Genomic DNA, 20,412 nt, shown 5'->3' on the forward strand with positions numbered 1-20,412 from the left:
AAACATAGTAAATTATAATCTCTTTTGATAATCGTACACCTGAAGCACAAATGCTAGCGCTGCAGCATTGTTTATCAGTTGGGTTGCTAGGAGACATCTCTAATGAGAATCAAACCCCTGCTAAGCTAATGGGAGCATTGCAGTTTTGTTTCCTTAAATGTCATCTTCCTAATATTGGGGAATGGAATGCATTTGTGGTCGGAGATATCAAGTAGGAATATCCCACATCCAACTTGAATGGAACGCAGCATAACTGTGTACCCTGACAATACGAAATTTATTGCAAGCAACATTTAAATCGCAAATATTATTATAGATTTTTCCAGGTATTATAGACCTCCTTGGTAGATTCATATAAAAAATAGACGTTCATTTCACAAATCAGTCATGCTGCAGTTAAAATTAGGCTTGCTTGAGCATTAAGTGTCGTTTCAAGTTCTGGCTTTCGTGCGTTGATGTGTTTTTAAAATGTCAATTGGTTTTACTAGTTATCTGCAACATAATGTATGATGCCCAAAGGCATAGGATGTCTTATTTGTTGTGAAACTGTGTTTTCTTAATGGCATGAATCACACTGAAGTCCTAGACTTTAAATGCATGGCCCGCCACTGGTTAAATGTATTCTTGGACTTTGATAAGGGGGCCTAACTTCATTTTTGTAGTGGAGGTAAATTGGTCTTGAAGAAAAAGATTTTTAAAAGAATAGTTCAACCAATAATCATATACTGTAAGTCATCCTTTACTCACCTTGTGTTGTTCCAAATCCAAACACTTATGACTTTCTTTCTTCTGTGGAGCACAAAAGGAGATGTTAGGCAGAATGTCATTGACTGACAGCCTCAGTCACCATTCACTTTCACTGCATAGAAAAAAAGGTGCATTGAAAGTGAATGGTGACAGAGGCTAACATTTGCCGAACATTTCCTTTTGTATTTCATGGAAGAAAGAAAGTCATATTGGATTGGAACAACATGAGGGAAAGATGACAGGGTTATAATTTTTGGGTGAACTATCCCTTTATGGCAGGATATTATAACTGTTCTAAAAATATTTTTGCATTTTAAATTACAATATTATACATAAATATTAATAAAATGATTAAGCTATTCAGTATCCAATCTCAATGGGGTTATTCTCTTTACACAACAAAATGTTTTATTAATATTTAAAAAAAAAAACATTTTGTTGTCTAAAGAGAATAACCCCATTGAGATTGGATACTGAATAGCTTAATCATTTTATTAATTTCAATAAGATAGCTTTCCTTTTTTGGTGTTCCTAAATAAACACACAAAAAAAAAAACAGGGCCTCATTCATGAAAATTTCGTAAATATACAAAAGAATCGTGAGTAATTTCTGCATAAAATGGAGCTTCCCGAAAACTTTCTGCTGTATTCACGAATCCTTCGTACTCCCTAGATTTGTTAGCACAACTTGTGTATGTTATGCTGCCTTCACGTGCTATCGGAATTATCGCAAATACAAGTTTCCCACTCGGAAGTTGTACATGAATGACCCCTGAAGTCATAATTATGACTGGGAAACTCTGAGATAGTTTTGATACCCGAGTTTCCGAGATGGGATGAGTCGTAAACTTTCAACATGGCGGAGGAGAGTTCAGTTTCTGTACTGAATGACAGGTTTTATTCATTTTTCTAAATACAGCTAATTGTTAACGCTTGCAGTTTCTGTCAAATTCATTATGTATATCAGCAACCATTTGATGCATTTTATACATTTTCACACCGTGAAAATAGCTTGTATTTGACCAAAATTCCATTATCGTCAGCAAGCTAACTGAGTGATATGAATGAACCTGGCATTGTACATGTTTCATGTTCTTTCTGACAACAAAGAACGTGAACATGACGTACTCGTAATTACCACTTCAGAAGTGGGAAGTAGGATAATTCCAATAGCACATGAAGGCAGCAAAGTTAATGAATTCCAGACGTTCGTAAATAGAGCTGCATGCACGTTCATTCACAATTATCATAATCCACGCCCATGAAACGTCATATAAGGAAGGCTGCAGACTCGCTAGTAAATGACAACAGGAAGCTTTTAACATGCATGCAAACAGTAATAAAAGTTTGTTTTTGTTTTTTTAATGGAGTGCATTCACATTGTAAAATATCGATTTAACAAACACTCGCATCTAAAAAGAAAGTGAGGAACTTACAGTCATATTTTCTGTCATCAGAGGTTCTTTTGTGAATTATACAGTCCAAGAGGTCAATAAAAATGGTTTGACATGAAGCTTTAGTGTAAAAAATGTTCAGTTCATGCCGACAGGAGGATGTCCACCACCTTCTCTGGTTTAGTTGAGCACATCGACCACGTCTTTGGAGAAACTTCTTGAGTAAATCCAGGACTGTGTACAGTGATATACTTCCCTTGCAACAGGAAGAGTCTTCAAAGATATTGACAGAATGTGTGAAGAAGGTCTTTGACCGAAATGCTGTATGATATTACAGATTTAAAAGCTATATGACAGTGTGCAACTTTTTCTTTTTTTCCCCATTATATTGTTTATGTACGCACCTGCCGCACCTGTGTTCATTTATGGTTTTACCACTGACCATACTGGCCAACTGAACACGATTTACTGATGCCTATACTAAATTATGAAATCTAAATAATAGAGCTTATTTCAAATTAAAAAACAAAATGTCCAGCCAGTCACCTTAGAGGGCATTATTATTTTTTCTTGAGAAAATCAAACACAAACACATGTCAAGAATTTCTGCTGGAATCTGGAGTTGGGAAAAAACTATACTTGGAAAAATTGAATTGAATTGAACTGAAAAAAGCAGCAAAGAAACATTTCTAAATAAAAACATTTTTGTTTCTTTTTTTATTATTATTATTTGTTATTTTTTTAATTTCACTAATTTAATAATAACAAATTTTTTTCATTAATTTAATTTCAATTCTATCAAAATGTTGTCATGGCAGTTTGTCTGAAAGAACACAACATGCTCGGATGTCTTACGCGTGATTTACACATCATCGGGAGCAGGTGTAACTTTTATTTATACTAACTAACGTTTTGAAAATGAACACAGGGAGTCATACTTCCTGCTTTGGTGCTCTTCTCCGTACGGTACTGAGAAATGTGCAGGGTGAAAAGCATGTGGGAATTCGGATGGTCCTCTTCCTTGCAGTCCGATCTGTTAGTGCTGCGTGCTGCCAGAGCTGCATCCAGGAAAAATGCCGCCCTCTCTGCAGAGTAAGCCCGCAATTCACTCTGGTTCTGCAGCTGGATGTAGACAAAGAGTGAAAAATAAATAAAGATAGACAGAGAGGCATTTGCAGGGGTGATGAGACAGGATGCTACAATGAAACATTGGCAGAGGGAAAAAAAGACAAATGGATAGTGGAAAGTCTTAATAGTGACAAAGTTTATTAAATGGACTAAAAGCATAATTTCTGCCAGCGGCACTAGGCCATCAAGCTGATTACATTTCTTAGTTTAAAAATATTCAAATTCCTAAAACTTTTCGTTTATTTAGTTTAAACTAGGTTTAAATTATATTTTGAATTCCAGATTTTCAATGCAAACTTTTCAACTCCAATCTATATATACTAAAAACAAACTCCCAACGGTTCATAAGGTTTATTGCACCTGGGATCCGCAGACTGGGTCCTCTCTCAGGGAAACTCCTGCGCCCTGGCTGTCTTGGGAGGCCCCTGTGGAAAAGTCAGCCAGCAGGTCTCTTAACAGCTCCTCCCTTCCACAGATTTCCACAGCAGACACTTGGACCGAGAATCGTGTACTAGCCTTCTCTTTCCTTTCCTCAATGAGCTTGAAGAGCCAAGAGATAGCACAGGGGGCCACGCCCAAGCTCTGAGTAGAACTGTCCCTGCCAATCATGGTGTAGGTTTTGCCTGTATGGGAAGGATCAACTATTGTAAGAAAACTGGAATTGCTGCTTAATACATTGCAAGAAAGTGTGAGCATTATTAATGAGCAGTCATTAACTTTTACCTGCTCTCTTCATTTATTTCTAAGGGTATTTTTCTATGGGTTAATAAATGGGCTATGGCACCCAAAAATTAAAATTCTGTCATCAATTACTCACCATCAACTTGTTTCAAACCTGTTTGACTTTCTTCAGTGGAACATAAGAGGAGAAATGTTAATGCTGCTATTTTTTTTTTTTCAATACAATACATTTGAATGGTGACTGCCATTGTCAGTCCTTACAATTCTGCCTAACTTCTCCTTTTGTGTTCAACAGGAGAAAGTAATATGATTTGGAACAACATGAGGCTGAATAAGTAATGTCAGAATTTTCTTTTTTGGGTAAACTATCTGTAGGAGCCATGTTTAAGTTAATTGTTTCATGTCTCTTTAAATGTTAAGTGTCATGTGTGTCCATCACAATTTGGGGGTTAAAACACCTGTGCTGGTATGTGCTCACAAAAAGGGAGGGGGTGAGTTTGGAGCACATATTTTTTGTTGATCATCTAAACGTTGTTTATCATTTGATATTTTTTACATCATACAAACTCATACTCATGACTTGGAATTCATCAGTGTTTGCTCTTTGGATTTTGGAATCTTCGTCAATAAAACTCAAGACGCAAGTATTTTTGAACTATTTTTATTGATGAGTCATCAAAAGCTATCTCCTTGTTAAGCCCCTCAGCAGTTTATGGTTTGTTTATATTAAGCCACTACACTATTCCTAATTATATATAAACATAGACTGAACTGTGTCAATTGTTTTTAATAAGCATTACATCAATTAGCATTTCTTACATACAGTAGGTCCACCAAATAAAAAGTTACAGGTACATAATAAAATAAGTATCCAGCATTTGTCAGCACGATATTTTATAAAATTACATTCTGTCAACTGATTATCTTAACAAAACTCCCTAATGTTATAAAAGTAGGCATATAATATGATTTGTGTTAATAATAGCACTGTGTATGTAAGCTGCCCCTAAGCTAATGAAATTAACCCACAAGGATGTTAGTCATGAGAGAATACGACTCACTAAGGCAAAGAAAGGAGCAGCCAAGCTAACTATGGGGGATTGAAGCAGCGCTGTGGGAGGCACACACACACACACACAGTGAGAGGCTGAGCAACAAGAGAGAAGAGAGAGAAACTAAGCGCTTTTCAAACATGAAGTGTAAAACGAGGACACTTTGTGTTCAACAAACCGCTATTGCAGCTCAAATCCCATATGCCCTCTCCGTGTTTCTCTACCTCCTGGTTAGGGAGGTTTTAAGTGTAGTCAAAACATTAGTAAATTCCCCCTACTTTCCCTTTGCCACACATGAATAATGGTGTCTCTCTCTGAAAATGGATTCTGATTCTGAACATGCATTATCTGTCATATCAGGGAAAATTGTGACAGAGGGGGCTGGGGAACCATAACAAGAAAGTTAATTTGAAAAGTGGAGACTAATGTAGACTGTTGTCATGTGTATTGTGTTGATTCATGTCTTTTATTTTGAAATTCTAGTTCCTGGTTCATGTCATGTGTTTCTGTTTCCCTTGTCATGTGATTCCTGTTTTCCCTCCATGTTCTTGTGTCATGTTTTCATTGGGTTATTGTTTAATTAGCTTGTTATGAGTTCTGTTTGTTCATTGGTTTATGTTCTCCCATGTCTTGTATTTAAGCCTCATGTTTTCCATTGTGTAGTTGTGAAGTATTGAATGTGATGGTATGTGTTTGGTCAAGCCATAGTCAAGCCATAGTCAAGCCATAGTCAAGCCATAGTCAAGCCATAGTCAAGCCATAGTCAAGCCATAGTCAAGCCATAGTCAAGCCATAGTCAAGCCATAGTCAAGCCATAGTCAAGCCATAGTCAAGCCATAGTCAAGCCATAGTCTAGTCCATGTTTTGTTGTCAGGGTTTTTGGTTCACGTTTGTAAATAAACTGCACTTGGGTTCTTCATCTTCACGTCATCTTCGTCATTGTCATCATTGTCAGCAGCCAACAACGTTACAACTGTGTATTAGGTTGAGTAACAGAGATGTTTACAAACCAAGGTTGGCTTGACCAAAGCAGAAGATGCAGCCATCTGCCCCATTGACCACAGACTGGATTACCTCTGCCACTGTCCCCGAGCACACCTCTGCCTGAGGACAGAAACTGACATTGAGAGACATAGCCTATACCAAACTGCAAGGAACCAAAAAGAAAAAAACAGACCAAATAAAAAAAAGTTTATGCATTTGTAATTCAAGACATAGGGCATAAAATATGTTAGATTTAGCAGACAGACAGATAGATAGACATAGATAGATTCTTAATGAATAACTCTCATAGACACATAGATAGAAGTGAAGGCTTTTCAATTCCCCACATAACATCTTGTTCATGTCAACCTTCTCTGAAATGCAAAATACAATAAGGACTCCCAGATGAAGACTTCAAACTGTGGAAGTGAGTGTGTATCTTGCAGCTTGCGGGAAGCTATGGCAGTGTTAATGTAAGAACTACCTCTGATGTGTGCTTGCTTAAAGCCTCTTCTTTGAACAGTGTGGAGTAGTCATTGATCATCAGACCTGATGTTTCTGGGACAGCAAACCCAAAGACTCTGAACTCCCAAAGAGTTCAGGAGAAAGAGCTATCTGATATCTTTTACTCTGAGATTCTGAGGTGCTCTGGGCTCAGAATGATAACCCAACTCAAACCTTATATCCCTCACAAACTAAGTGAAACTGTACATCTTCCTTGCACATTTCTAGTTTGATCAGAACAACTGTCCTACCTGTCTGACCTCAATTGTGTGCAGATTTATGTTCAAAATGAAATTAGAAGAACAGACAGGAAATGGGAGGCAGAGCTTTGGTATGACTTTCAAAATGACTGTCAAGAATTCAAAGTAGCTGCACTCTTACTCTACCTGTGAAGCATCTTGGGTGAAGATGGCATCAAAGGTAAACATCTTTGGGGCGGTGGCAGAGGCGTAGCGTGAGCTAGCGGGCAGCTCACAAAACGTCAACTGCTTCTTATGGGCATCTACCTTCAGAAAGGACATGGATTCTGAGGTGTCTCGGTATCCTTTGGCAGGGCATATCCTCACCATTACTTTCACCTGCAAAGCACACAATTATTAAGGCAACACAATTAAGTGTGTTCCTTTAACTGGTAGTGCATGACCACAATGGCATGGGCACTGTATAAACTGTATAAAATGTTACTTTTGATAAAAGCCTCTGCCAAATAAATAAATGTAAATAATTACAGATTTCATTTGTGACAAACTCGAAATTTTGAGACTCCTCAGGATGCTCGACCAAAATTTAGGCTGAATTTAATCAATAACAAAGTCTCCGGCTTTAATTTCACCCTCTCACATACTAATTCTCACAACTATTAAGTGGTTTGTTTCAAGAAAAATGTCTTTCAGGATTCCCCTCATACTGTTTCTATAATCTTTTCCAAAGATTTCCCTTATACTGACAACACTTGGAAGCATGTCAATCAGCAGAAGATGGATGTTGAGATCCCCTAAACTCCCTTCTGTTCCTTCACAGGGAATATTCTGCTGTAAAACATGTCTTAGTGGCCAGGAACTTCATGTTAAAATGAGACTGACAGGCATTCAAGCAACAGCAACTGCCTCTTCTCCATCAGGATAACAGATTTTGGGTGTGGTTTGCACCATCAAATACTTGGGATGTAATAATTTTTACAGCACTGCCTAAAGCACTGCTACAGAACAGTACATTCAGATGTGGCTTAGCCTGTTGTTTGGGCTGTTACAGTTACAAAATTTGGCTGACGCTTAATTGTCAAACAAATAATTGAGATTATGAAGATTAATTGTCTGTTAAAGGGCTATGACGATTAATTGTCTCTTTGAGGGCTTTCACGATTATTTGTCATACAAATTGTCATATTTCTTAAGGTGCATGTAGGCTTCATACACCTTAAGAAATAATTTTTAAAAATTTAACTTCAAATATTCAATATTCAAATAATAAAAAAAATTCTTCACTTTCACACGTTATTTTAATGCTCTTTGATTAAACCCACGAGCCCTTATTTCTCATGAAGTAAAACCTTTAATATTTAGTTTAATTATTTTATCACGACAGAAATAGAGTAAGTGTGCATCTCCTCTGTGTTACTGCATGTCATTAACAATGTGTATATGAATCCAGTATGAACAGGAATATTTGCACGATTGTACAAACATAGCACAAACCTTTGCTGATGTCGTGCGCATCAGAGCGCTTAAGAAGCGCTTCACGTGCTCTTCCAAATAAAAACTGTTCTGGTTGACATCCGTGGTGCAGCTCATTGATGCTTAGAGTTTAACTGAATGACACACAAATGTGCTATTGATGGAATTTATATATTTGCTTAAAATTCCCTTATTTGGGAATTAAAATCTGGGAATTTGAAGTGCACAACAATCATGAAATAACTGCGATCAGACGACTATTTAATAATCGCGACAGGCCTACCTGCAGTCAATCCATGGAACATGGCACAAAGGACCTGGAAATGGACAAACATTCGTAAATGTGTCTTTCCTAAAGAAAAGTTCTATTTTAAGGACTGACCTTCTACAGCCATTTTCTCAGGCTCTGCGGAAACACCTATGCACTTGTCCACCTTCCAGGGCATGGAGACCCTCTATGGTATTCTGACTAATGAATTCAGAGCATTCAGTGATTATATTTTGAGTTGCTAGAGAAATGACATTAGATGTATCCCATGAACTGTTTTATAGTCAAGTCCTCTCTTGACATCACAACATTCACAATACAAGCCTAAAATATGTCACATCACCTTGCAAGTGTCAAAAGCCTAATAGGATTGTAGTAAAGCAAATAAAACTGGCTTTGCACACTAGCTTATAAGCACTGGCTAAAACATCTGACTTTGGTTAATTGCTGCTTTTCTGTGATAGTATTACTTTTGGCACTACTGATATTTTCAGTTTAAAGTAAAGGATTTTGATTATTATAAGAAGTTATTTTTCTTCTTTGAGCAGTATAAAGACTCATTTAGTGCAGCCTCATTTAGGGGTCTCAGCTATGTGTCTGATGTTTCCTTTATCTAATTTTAGAGTAACATGACCTAACTGTAAATCAGCACATGACATATTAGACTTAACACTCAAGATTCCAGGTGGTTGCGTTAATGGAACATGCATGAAATATCTATCCCTTTCTTACACTCATAAACACAAGCAATGTACAGATCGATAGCAAATTAAAACAACACATCCCACATGACTGAAGCAGAACAGTTCATTTTAGTGTATCTCAGTGGGGTAATAATGTACTGCACTTTCTGTGTTTAACGCTTTATTTTATTGCCTGCCATTGGGGACACTTTTGGAGTAGAGAGCAACAAACAGTCCGTGAAGTTTACAGTCCTCTACTGAGATAAAGAATTAAATTGCCGGTGAATACAGGTCTCTTCTGCCAGATCAGAATTACAACAGTATGTTGCTTATTTATATTGAGATGGCAGCCCACACATACATTTATTTTCCAGCTGGTTTTGATAAGCAAACCAAACAATACGTTTTCTTTTTTGTTGTTCTAATGACACCAGCGTAAACTGAATAACTGACATTAAAGAATGTTATAGGCGAAGGTTTCCTTTTTGTCTTAGCTGGTTTGTTTGCAAGTCTTAGGTGGGTTTTGGGCACTTTCAGCTAGTCAGTCTAGAAGACCAGCTAGCTGACCAGCTAAACCAGCTGAACACCAGCTTGCCTAATAAGAGAACAGCTAGACCAGCTCAAGACCACCTCCTAAAATGAATTCATCTTCAGTTCTGAACCTGAAACTTTTCCATTCTTGATTGCTAAGCCCATCAATGGACAAGAGGTGCTCTCATACAAATAATTGACCTGAGCTAATTTTATATTTGAGGTTGTTGATTCACTGAATGTGAATTTAGTCATTAGTTGAGATACGGATCTCTTATAGTGTTGCCTGCAGCTTGCACACCCTCCTGTGACACTGCAGAGTTGTCAATCAATCAATTTAATTTGGAACAAAAGCAACAATGATTTGTCAATCAGTCAATTACATATAGATTTACTTAATTTGCATAACCGTCTGTGCATTAGTGCATCATTCTGGATAAACCTCATTAAAAACTTGCAGCTGTCTGCCTTTGGTGAGACTTTAGAAAACTTTTAATGCCTATTGTGCACATTTTTTGATGCTGTGTTTGTACAAATGTAATGACACAACACAATTAGGTGCACAATTAAGGAAATGCTTTATTAATGCAGCCCTCAATCTACAGTGGCTATTATGATGTAATAAAGGGACATCTGCTCAGGTGTCCTGATCCTCTTTGAGACTTCAGTGACAGAGACCTCACTGTCCTTAATGGCTGAATCATCTTTCTGTAAACATGACGCCATAATAAACCTGAACCAACTGCTGATGTTTATGAGTCAATGGTCTATTAATTTATCTAAAGAGCGGCCATTATCTTCTTACTTTCCCACAGAAACGTCATCTTAAACCAAATGCTAATGACCAATATCTCTTTGAATTTATTTAGAGCACATCACCTGTGCTGCAGGAGGGTCATACTTGGGTCAGAGCAATCTTTAATGGCTTTCAGACCTACAGAGTGTCTGATGGAAAGGAATGAGTTTGTTACCCAAAATAGAGGTGACACGCTGAGATGTTGATGATGTGCGTAAATCCCATGAGTGGATATATTTATGGAACTGTCTGTTTAATAGCATGATAGCAGATATAGCGTAATATGCATAGCTGATTCTACATAAAAGGGCATGACCTCAAGTTAGTTGATATTAAGCAGATGTTGTTTATACAAAGTGACCCAAAAGTACACTAATTGTGGGAACAGTAAACTGGGATTAAGTACTTTGTCTAATGGGTACAATGGTGCTTTACCATGACAATGATCACAGTAACTCTACAGTCCCTGAGAATAATGGTGTTTTTATAGAGGCAATGCACACATCCTTCAATACAAGTTAAGGTCAGTTTAACACTGCATTAGCAGTGAGACTGGGGTGGACAAAGGTGGGAATGGACAAATAATATAATATAGTAAAACTGAGTTTAATCTACTTCACTATAATCCCATCACATTTATGTAATCTCCACCATAAAAAAACACCCCACTGCAGGATTTGATGAGAAACTGATACACGGCCAGCATGAAGGATCAGGGCTTTCAGTTTGCTCATCTTATCCCTGCTACCTAAGAGACACTTATCTTCAAATGATTATGTAATCTCTACAGACTCAGACCATACGTATTCATTTGCCTTATAATCCCTAATGGTAAACAGCTAAATGATTTGCTGATTGTTTTTCTAATAATAAGGGGAAGGAAAAGAACTAGCTTCTGGGTTTTCAAATAGTCCAGACAACCTTTTTTTTCCGCATTTGACAGGTGCTTTTATGCAAATGCACAATTCAGGATAGACATTTTATTAGTCATCCAAAGCATGACCTATGCAGACTAATTATTCTGTGTATCTGGCTCCTTAAACCATTGGGCTATCGTAAGAAACTGATGCCCTGTAACATTTCCACACCCAAACTGTCCAGCACTTAAATAGCCCTTTTCTGTTGTCATTCTCTGACTCTTCTGTTTTCATACATTGCTTTTCCCACTCCCACGGCCTGTTCGTCACTTACAGAGAGGAATGCTGTCTGGCATTCCGAAGGAGCTTCTTGGAATTCCAACAGCCTGGGAATCAGGACAACTGGGCAAACCCATGCTGTCACACACAGTCTGCTTTGAACGTAACCCAAGAACTAGCCAAATCGATAAAACCCACAGAGCATTCTTGAGGATAGGGTAACTCGAGGTTTTCACATGATCTCATTTCATTTCATTTCATTCATGATGTAATTTGCAATCCCTGCAATACATAGTATGAAGTACATGCTGTCATGTTAAGACATCATCAAAATGTCCTGACCTATTATTCTTTTCTTTTCTTTTTTTCAGACAAATGTCAGTAATTTTGACTAAATGTTTAACATGTCTTAAAGGGATAGTTCACCCAAAGTTGTGTGAACTATCCCTCTAAGACTATGGTTATAAAAGGATCAAACTTCTGAAAACCTTTTTAAGGCTGTGCACAACTTTTGAAGACCTAAGAAATATCACATCAGAAACATCCAGCTGTAGCAAAAAAACTTTACCTTTCCCATCCCAGGGCTGTCCTTGACCTTTGACCCTGCCCTGAGGAGACATGGGGGTACAGCTGGGGGTGAGAGCTGCAGGGCAGCACTGAAGCCATCAGTGTAGAAGAACGGCTCTTCTGGGTCAGGTGGGGAGGCTGGCAGAGGCTGAGGCTTCTTCCGTTTGGAGAGGTTCAGCTTCTGGGCAGCCCTGTGAAAGAGCAGCAAACAGAAAGATCAGGTCAAGTTGTCATGACCAGGAGGTTCCTTCTTAAAAACCTGCATTGCAATACTGCTCCATCTCTTTCCTTCAAATATTTGACATCGACACATTGAACAGAATACTAGATCTACATTGAATTGCAGACCAGAATTTGAGTGTTCATTCCTACAGCTGAGGAATCCTCCAAACAGATGTGCCAAAGCAAGCGTGAGCCATCAGAATATGACAAATCTATGGTCCATATTGCAAGATTGTGCTCCTGTAAAACCTATTTGACTCCAGTTGTCTGAGTGAACAAATCAACAGCCTGCAAGGTTCCAGTCTTTCTCCTATTCATGCTTTGGCAGCCGATGCTGAAATTTACCCACCCATCACAATTCTCAACAGATTTCTCTTAAAACATTTAATCAGTTCAAAAATCTGTCCATTATTGGATTTTGGCTACAATATATTATACACACTGACAATATGAGAGATCATTTAGTCCAAAAAGGAAATACTCAAAACTGAAGTGAATTTTGAAATGTGCAAATGCGACAAAAGCAAATGAGAGAAAGCAGGGACAAACTGTTGGACATAGAACAAAAAGACAAAATGAAATACAGAAAGACAAGTGTGTGTTTGTGTATACATGTACGTTTTAAAAAAAAAATAAACGTACCCATGAAGCAAGCTAAAGCATTTCATTTTATTATTATGGATAATGTATAGTAATTATAATTAGCAAAAGGTAAATAAAAAAATATATTTTTAGATTGAGTAAGCTATGTGTGTGCAATAATGGTGAAAAAGATGCAGTCTGCTTGAAGCTGTGTGTGTATTTCAGTTGACATTCATGTCATTATGCTTGTTAGCTTTAGGTTGAAGGGCTTGAGGAAAAGCTTGAGCTCATTAAATGCTTCACTCTTCTTCACATCCTTTCTCTCTCTCTCTTTCTCTGTCTGTCTCTCTCTCCCTCACACCCTCCAACTCCTTGAGCACAGCCTCTTCAATGTAATTACAGTCTCCATGCAGGACACAAGGGGAGGCCACCATAGGAAATTTGTATGTGCTATGCATTAAATGGTGTGAATGGATATGTGTGCAAACACAGACTCACAGACTACAGAAGCAAATTAGTACTGCACATCATCTGCTATCACCATATGCATATACTTAAGTGGAGGAAAAAAGCAATATTAAAGGAATAGCTGACCCAAAAATTAAAATTCTGACATCCTTTACTCACGTTCATGTCTTTCCCAACCCATATGACTTCCTTCAGTGGAAAAAAGAGGATAAATGTTGAAGAATGTTGACATAGCTCTTGTTTCTATAAAATGATGACTGAATCTGTAAGTCCCAAACATTCTCCCTAACATCTCATTTTGTGTTCCATGGATGAAAGATGGTCATACAGGTATGAAACAACACAAGGGAGATGGTAAATGATGACAGAATTTTTATTTTGGGGTGAACTATCCCTTTAAGTAGGCATTCCAGTTTCTGTTCTGCATGATGGAGAGAGAGAGAGAGAGAGAGAGAGAGAGAGAGAGAGAGAGAGAGAGAGAGAGAGAGAGAGAGAGAAAGGATGGACAGGAATTGGGGGAATAAAGGTTTGAAAAAAATGAATAAAAGGAGGAGGGTTTTATTAATGTTAAACCCACCTATTGAGACAAAACCTTTTTTGCCTCCTCCGCCACACACCTCACCTATTCACACACATGCCTGTGAATATACACATATACAGCGCCTCCTCTAACATAAAGAAAAGACCTACGCCCACACATAGGGCAGAGAGCTGCATTCGCCCTGTCTGACAGCACGACAAATGCTTTACAAGCTTTTTATAAAGCACAACGCAGTCACATACACAAAAGATTGAGATATCAGTCAGGAGCCAACAGAGGTGAGTGACCAGAGTGGGTGAAAAGCAGCATGGTAGAATGAGCTCAAGCACGCTAGGCAAGGCTTCACGCAGATACACCCACCTGTTAAATCTCCCTTCTCTGCTGTGGAAGAGCTGCTATTAGTTTTAATGCAGGTGAGGTTTTAGGGTTGCAACATGTGCATGACAGACAGTTAAGCAACTGAGAGCAAACCTGAAGCACAATGGTGACTATGATTTCTAATGCACTCTCAACTGAAAAGATCATCTACTGTACAATGAATATGAATTTCCATGTTGGTTTAGGTTGGTTTATGCTGGTCTGATTGGGAGACCAGCATACTGTAGCTATGCTGCTCACCAGCTAAACTTAACTGGTAAAGCCCAAAACACAGCATAGGCTCATGACCAGCAATGCTGGTCTTTTCATCAGGGTTTTTACCACCTTAATGATAATCAGTTAAAGGGATAGTGCACCCAAAAATTAAAATTCTGACATTTACTCACCCTCATAATGTTCCAAACCATATGATTTACTTTCTTTTTTCTGTTGGACATTAGACATGATGTTAGGTAACATGTTGGTCTTACTCACCTTTCACTTTTATTGAATCCCGTTTCCATACAATGAAAGTGAATGGTGACTGACACCTCTTTTTTGTGTTCCATGCATTTTCATTTTTTGGTGAACAATTCCTTTATGTGTTGAACAACAGAGCAACAAATTAACACCATGAGTTTGCAAGGAAGATTGTGAACAACCAGAGATGCTGAAGAGAAGAGAAATGTTTAAGAAACTGAAAACATATGTAATGGTGAATAAATAAAACAAAAGAATCCATTATACTTACAGTTCTCGCCAATCCATTATCTTTGTTCAGAGGTCATATCAGCAAAGGGGTGAGAAAAGCAGCTTTTTAACTTGTTCATTCCAGACCCTGGTAAGAGCACTCCACGGCTCCCAGCATGTGTGAGAGTGAGGCGGGTGTGGAGGGTATGACTGGGATGGAGGTGGCGGGTTAGAGGTGTCTGCTGTTGAACGTGGTGATGTGATTACTGTCACTGTCATCAGGGGTCCACTTCGTGCAAATTCCAATGAGCAAATGAGCAGAGGAAGTGGATACAGGTGCAAGGAGATGAGAGGCAGCAGGACGAGAAGCAGATGTCAGAAGCCCTCATGGCGACCCCATGAAAAAGTTTTTAGTTGTACGGCCATGTACGAAGCTCTCCTGCACCAAAGCATTTTCAGGAATGCCCTCTTTCCAAAGAGATTTCTGAAATGAGTCTTGGTCCAGGAGTTGGTGATAAAAATTCCCAAGTGAGATCCACACTTCCATTCACCTGTCGGAAACTGACAAGTTTGTAAACTCAGTGTGACCCTTGAACGACTTCCACTCTCTTCACTTCTTTCTCTTTTACACTGCTCAGCTTTTTATCCTCACTTGCACACTTCCACTCTCTTCATCTTTTTTTTTTCCCCTTTTTTTACACTTCTCTCCAAGACAGCCCTTGCTTCACCTCTGCATTGAGGCTGGGTGGGGGCACATCTTCCCTCTCCGCTGTGCAGCACTTCTTTCCTCTGTTCTGTCGTATTCCTCTCTGCCACTAGCTGAGGGATGACAGAACTCCCAGAGAAGGCAGTAGCAAAGGCAAATCCCCTGGGAGGAGGAAAGAGTTGATTCCTGCTTGTGCTGTTGCTGGGAAACCCTGGCAGAAGTCCAACGGTCCCCCTCTCCGTCTCCTCTCCACGTCTCTCTCAATCTGTGAGCCGCTCTCACCTTCTCCCTCTTGCTTTTCCGCACTCACTCTCTCTCTCCTCAGCCCAGCCCCCTTTCTATTCCCCTCCCAGACACTGTGTCAGTACACAGATGCTGCGCAAAGCGTCACTGGTAGGGAGCATGCTCCACACACTTGCATGTGCATGCACACACACACTCTTTCAATCACACGAACACACTTCACTGATGTGCAAAGCATGCACTTTCACACACAATCACATCACATGGCATGAATAGTTCATGAGTGCAGAGGAGCCCCCTTTTCTCATTCTGCTGGACTTCAAAGAGACTGGATAAGTGTGTGAGAAATGTGTGTGTGTGCTAAAACAAAAGCAAGGAAACGGTATTATGTTTATAATGAGTATCTCCCTATCTCTCCGTGCACATTTACATGTGTCAATCGATTTCCAATCATAAACAAACAACAAAAGACCAAAGAGCTTAGATAAACCTATAGATAACACAGGGTATAGTCTAGAATAGACTGAAAAATTAAGGAGGGTTGAGATGTGTGATTAGCAGAATACAAATAAGGGCTGCTTGGATGGACAGAGGGATTATTAGAGAGGGATGGATGGCACAGCTGATGGATAAATCAATGAACCAAGATAAAACAAACAAAGAGTATACGAATGCTGAAGGAACAGGTGAGCTGCAAGATGTTAATGAGGACATTAGTCCTCAAGCAAAGATACAGACCTCCACTGCTTTCACTAACAGGCAGAAAACAATGGAGTTAACTATTAACCATTCGGACCCTGGCTTTAGCTGCTCAGGAAAATGCATAGTGCCAATTTACATGAAATATGTATGTGTGTGAGTATGTGTGTCTTTGGTATGATGAATTGGTATAAGAGATGAAACAAAAGAAGAGAGATGTTCTGTAGTCTGGCAAAAAGTATGACATATAGCCCCGCAATACTGTTGGCAGACTTAATCTGATAGCTGTGTCCAGTAGATTCACCTGCTCTGAATCACCATTCCCTCAGTAAAACATAATACACCCATTGGTCAATCTGACAATGCAATAAGCTCAGATAGTTCTATCTATTTGCAGGTGACAGTTTGTTTCAGTGTCTTTCTAAACTCCAAACACTTCTTTCCAAAAATTATCAAACCAGCATAAACCAGCCTGGACCAGCATGGGACTTCATCCTTGTCTAAACTGATCTTTACAGTCGGGAATCCACTGTTTCTTGTAGCTTTCTTACCTTATTTTTTATGAAAGAAAAAAGTGCAAAAAAATTGGCATCTAAACAATTGGCATCTTGCCTATTGGATCCCTGTCCATCTTTGCCAGATAGCAAGAGTCATCCTTCCAACCTGATAGTCATTAGTAGAGACAGCCTTAAGGTTATTCAAGGACAATTTGTCACCAACCTCTATAATCCCCTTTGCAGCCTTTGGCTTGAAGCTCATTAAGTGACTAGAGGTCTAACTTCCTTATTTTTCCTCCCTTTAAACCTCCCCCTTATTCCGTATTCTTTGGGCTCCTTGGATCAGATAACCATTTAGTAAAATGCTGTGCAATCTATGGCAGCTGATAAACTACCTATCCTGTCTAGCTCTGACCACTGAAAACTCAGGTGTTCTTATTTGTGCCAAGCAGTTAGAGGTGTCTGCAGCTGAAAGTGTAGAAAAATGGTCTCACTCTGACCCAAAACATTGTTGACCCTCAAACAGGTTAGCAGCATCATAGGCTTACAGTTGACTTAAGCACTAAGCTGAAGGGTTAAGGCCCCGATAAACTTCCGGAGAAATTCTTCTTTGTTTAGGGGAAAAAGTAGTTTGAAACAGCCAAGCAACGGTATACTGTTTGCGAACATTCAGACACCCGCCACACCGTTGTGGTAGGTGTTTAGAAGTACATTTAAATATGAGGATGCTTAAGAATACAGTACATGTAAAAACTTAACTAATGTGACATTATAATGTGTAATATAGTTATTAAAATGTGAAAATAAGTAATATACTGTATATGCAGTAGATCATGTGTAATTTGTCTTGTATACATTCTGAATTCATGTAGCTACAGTATTTAGCTAACATGCTCTATGTGGCCATAATATGCAATGATTAAATCAAATCAAATGACTTTTATTGTGATTTGATTTGATTACACTCTGTTATTGTAATTTTATGATGACAGTGATACTACTGCAAAGATGGGTGTATAAAAGAGTGTTAATGCACAAAATACAGACAAAAGAATGACGATGAAAGAGGCATATCTTACTTTGGGCAAATGTGTGAATGGCTTTCACTGCAGATAGCACATGAGTGAATGGGCACTTGGGAGTATTTGAGTAGATTTAATTTGTTTTGTAGACGAATTAAACAAAAACAAAACAAAAAAATTGCATGACATGGTCTTGGAAAATGCGAATGATAATACAGATGAAGATACATTTGCACCAGATTGCTAATACATGGTGGTGCATTTCAACTGATTTTAATTGACTGAATGGGAATTAGATGTCGAACTCCAAGCAGGTGGCCACATCTACCGACGACCTGGACCAATGGCTGTAACAAGGTGTTTAGCTGCCGATAAAGTCGGCGTCTCACTAGCTGATTTTTTCAATTATTTTCAGGTGTGAGCTTCATTAACATAATCACCGTCCAGGCAGAGTAAGACTTTTTTTCACTTAACTTTCGGGACTCCCTACTGAGTTAATGACTTCAAGAACTGAAGAAAAAAAAAAAGAAAACATTCGTTTTGTTTGAAATAATTGTTCTGTCACTGAGGTGGGGTTTTGTGTTCTCCTCAAGTGACCAATGAGTTTCTTCTTTTACTGAAGAATGGACAAGATGTCAAGTGGATCTGAACTTTTATTTATCGCATTCAGCTGCATATCATCATAAACGCTGATTGAAATCCATAGTGATTCTTTCACCAAGTGGTTCCCTATCTGTCACTCACTCGACGTTGGTGTCGATGTAGTGACACTAGGGGTCACTCTTGGGAGCCCGAGACACCTCTGGTCTTTGATAAAAGGCCAACGAAAATTGGCGAGTGGTATTTGCATGCCACTCCCAACGGACATACAGGTATAAAAGGAGCTGGTATGCAACCACTCATTCTGATTTTCTCTTCGGAGCCGAACGGTCATGCTCATTGAGCTGAATAGCACTGTTCATTCACCTCTGCTGGGTCTGACGGCGCATTTCAGCGGCTTCTCCCTCCTCTGCACTGGTGCACTGCAGAGAACACCCCTGGGTGCTTCGGCAGAAAAACTAGAGAGTATATTTTCTGAAAGAGCGTTTTTCCCGTCTAAAAGAGTTTATTTCTCTAAAAGAGCGCATACACGGAATGTCTTTTTAAAGACGCGTCTTTCTAAAGATGCCTTTCCGATCGTGTGTTATTCCTGGTTGCGGTCGTCACCATGACTACCGTCCGGGGGCTTTTTCTTGCAGGATTGGCGCTCCAGTGGTGCCCTTTCTGCCCCTGAGTGCCCAGCTGTGGCATGCAGCTGCCCCCGATGTGGCAGCCTCCATGGGTTACGAGGACAGGCCTCTTCCTCCCTCGTCTCAGGCTGTTCCGGGGGTGGTCACAAGGAGCCAGGTAAGTGCTTCAATGTCCCTAGACTCAGCACGGCCACGACGTGCTGTGGCACCTCGCGCTCCACCCCGCCGCGAGGCCCCACCTGCCAGTACGTCCGACGACGTTGTCCCCTTGGTCCCCCTCGCGTGGAATTTGGACGCATGGCTTGCGCTTTCCAATCCATCGCGGTGGCTGGTCCAGACCGTCCGACTCGGCTACGTGATTCAGTTCGCCAGGCGCCTGCCCAGGTTCAGCGGTATTCACTTCACCTCAAGGGCGAAAACGCTGTCACCCTGCGTGCGGAGATCGCTACCCTCCTACGAAAGGGCGCGATAGAACCTGTCCCTCCAGCCGAGATGAAGAAAGGGTTTTACAGCCCCTACTTCATCGTACCGAAAAAAGGCGGTGGCTTGCGGCCAATCTTGGACCTGCGAGTACTGAACCGGGCTTTACACAGACTCCCGTTCAAGATGCTGACGCAAAGACGCATTCTAGCGAGCGTCTGGCATCAAGATTGGTTCGCGGCGGTAGACCTGAAGGATGCGTACTTTCACATCTCGATCCTTCCTCAACACAGACCCTTCCTGTGGTTCACGTTCAAGGGTCAGGCGTATCAGTACAAAGTCCTCCCTTTCGGCCTGTCCCTGTCTCCTTGCGTCTTTACGAAGATCGCAGAGGCTGCCCTTGCCCCGTTAAGGGAGGTGTGCATTCACATTCTCAACTATCTCAACGACTGTCTAATCTTAGCTCACTCTCGAGACGTGTAATGCGCACACAGGGACCTGGTGCTCTCACACCTCAGCCGACTAGGGCTTCGGGTCAACTGGGAAAAGAGCAAGCTCCTCCCGGTTCAGAGCACCTCTTTTCTCAGTTTGG

The 20,412-nt window shown here is 39.8% G+C and overlaps 1 protein-coding gene across 1 annotated transcript in view; it reads right to left on the bottom strand.

The window, feature by feature from the left end:
• LOC127416502 (kinesin-like protein KIF26A) overlaps window positions 1-20,412 on the bottom strand; it is a 141,988-nt gene that overhangs the window by 20,044 nt on the left and 101,532 nt on the right. Inside the window, exons 5-9 of the mRNA XM_051655906.1 lie at window positions 12,146-12,335; window positions 6,877-7,068; window positions 6,013-6,106; window positions 3,630-3,892; window positions 3,080-3,263 (exon numbers count right to left, since the gene is read on the bottom strand). Of these exons, the coding sequence (XP_051511866.1) occupies window positions 3,080-3,263; window positions 3,630-3,892; window positions 6,013-6,106; window positions 6,877-7,068; window positions 12,146-12,335 (923 nt within the window). The remainder of the gene's footprint in view (window positions 1-3,079; window positions 3,264-3,629; window positions 3,893-6,012; window positions 6,107-6,876; window positions 7,069-12,145; window positions 12,336-20,412) is intronic.

The sequence above is a fragment of the Myxocyprinus asiaticus genome, chromosome 25 (genome assembly GCF_019703515.2).
Source record: "Myxocyprinus asiaticus isolate MX2 ecotype Aquarium Trade chromosome 25, UBuf_Myxa_2, whole genome shotgun sequence".
Classification (NCBI taxonomy): domain Eukaryota; kingdom Metazoa; phylum Chordata; class Actinopteri; order Cypriniformes; family Catostomidae; genus Myxocyprinus; species Myxocyprinus asiaticus.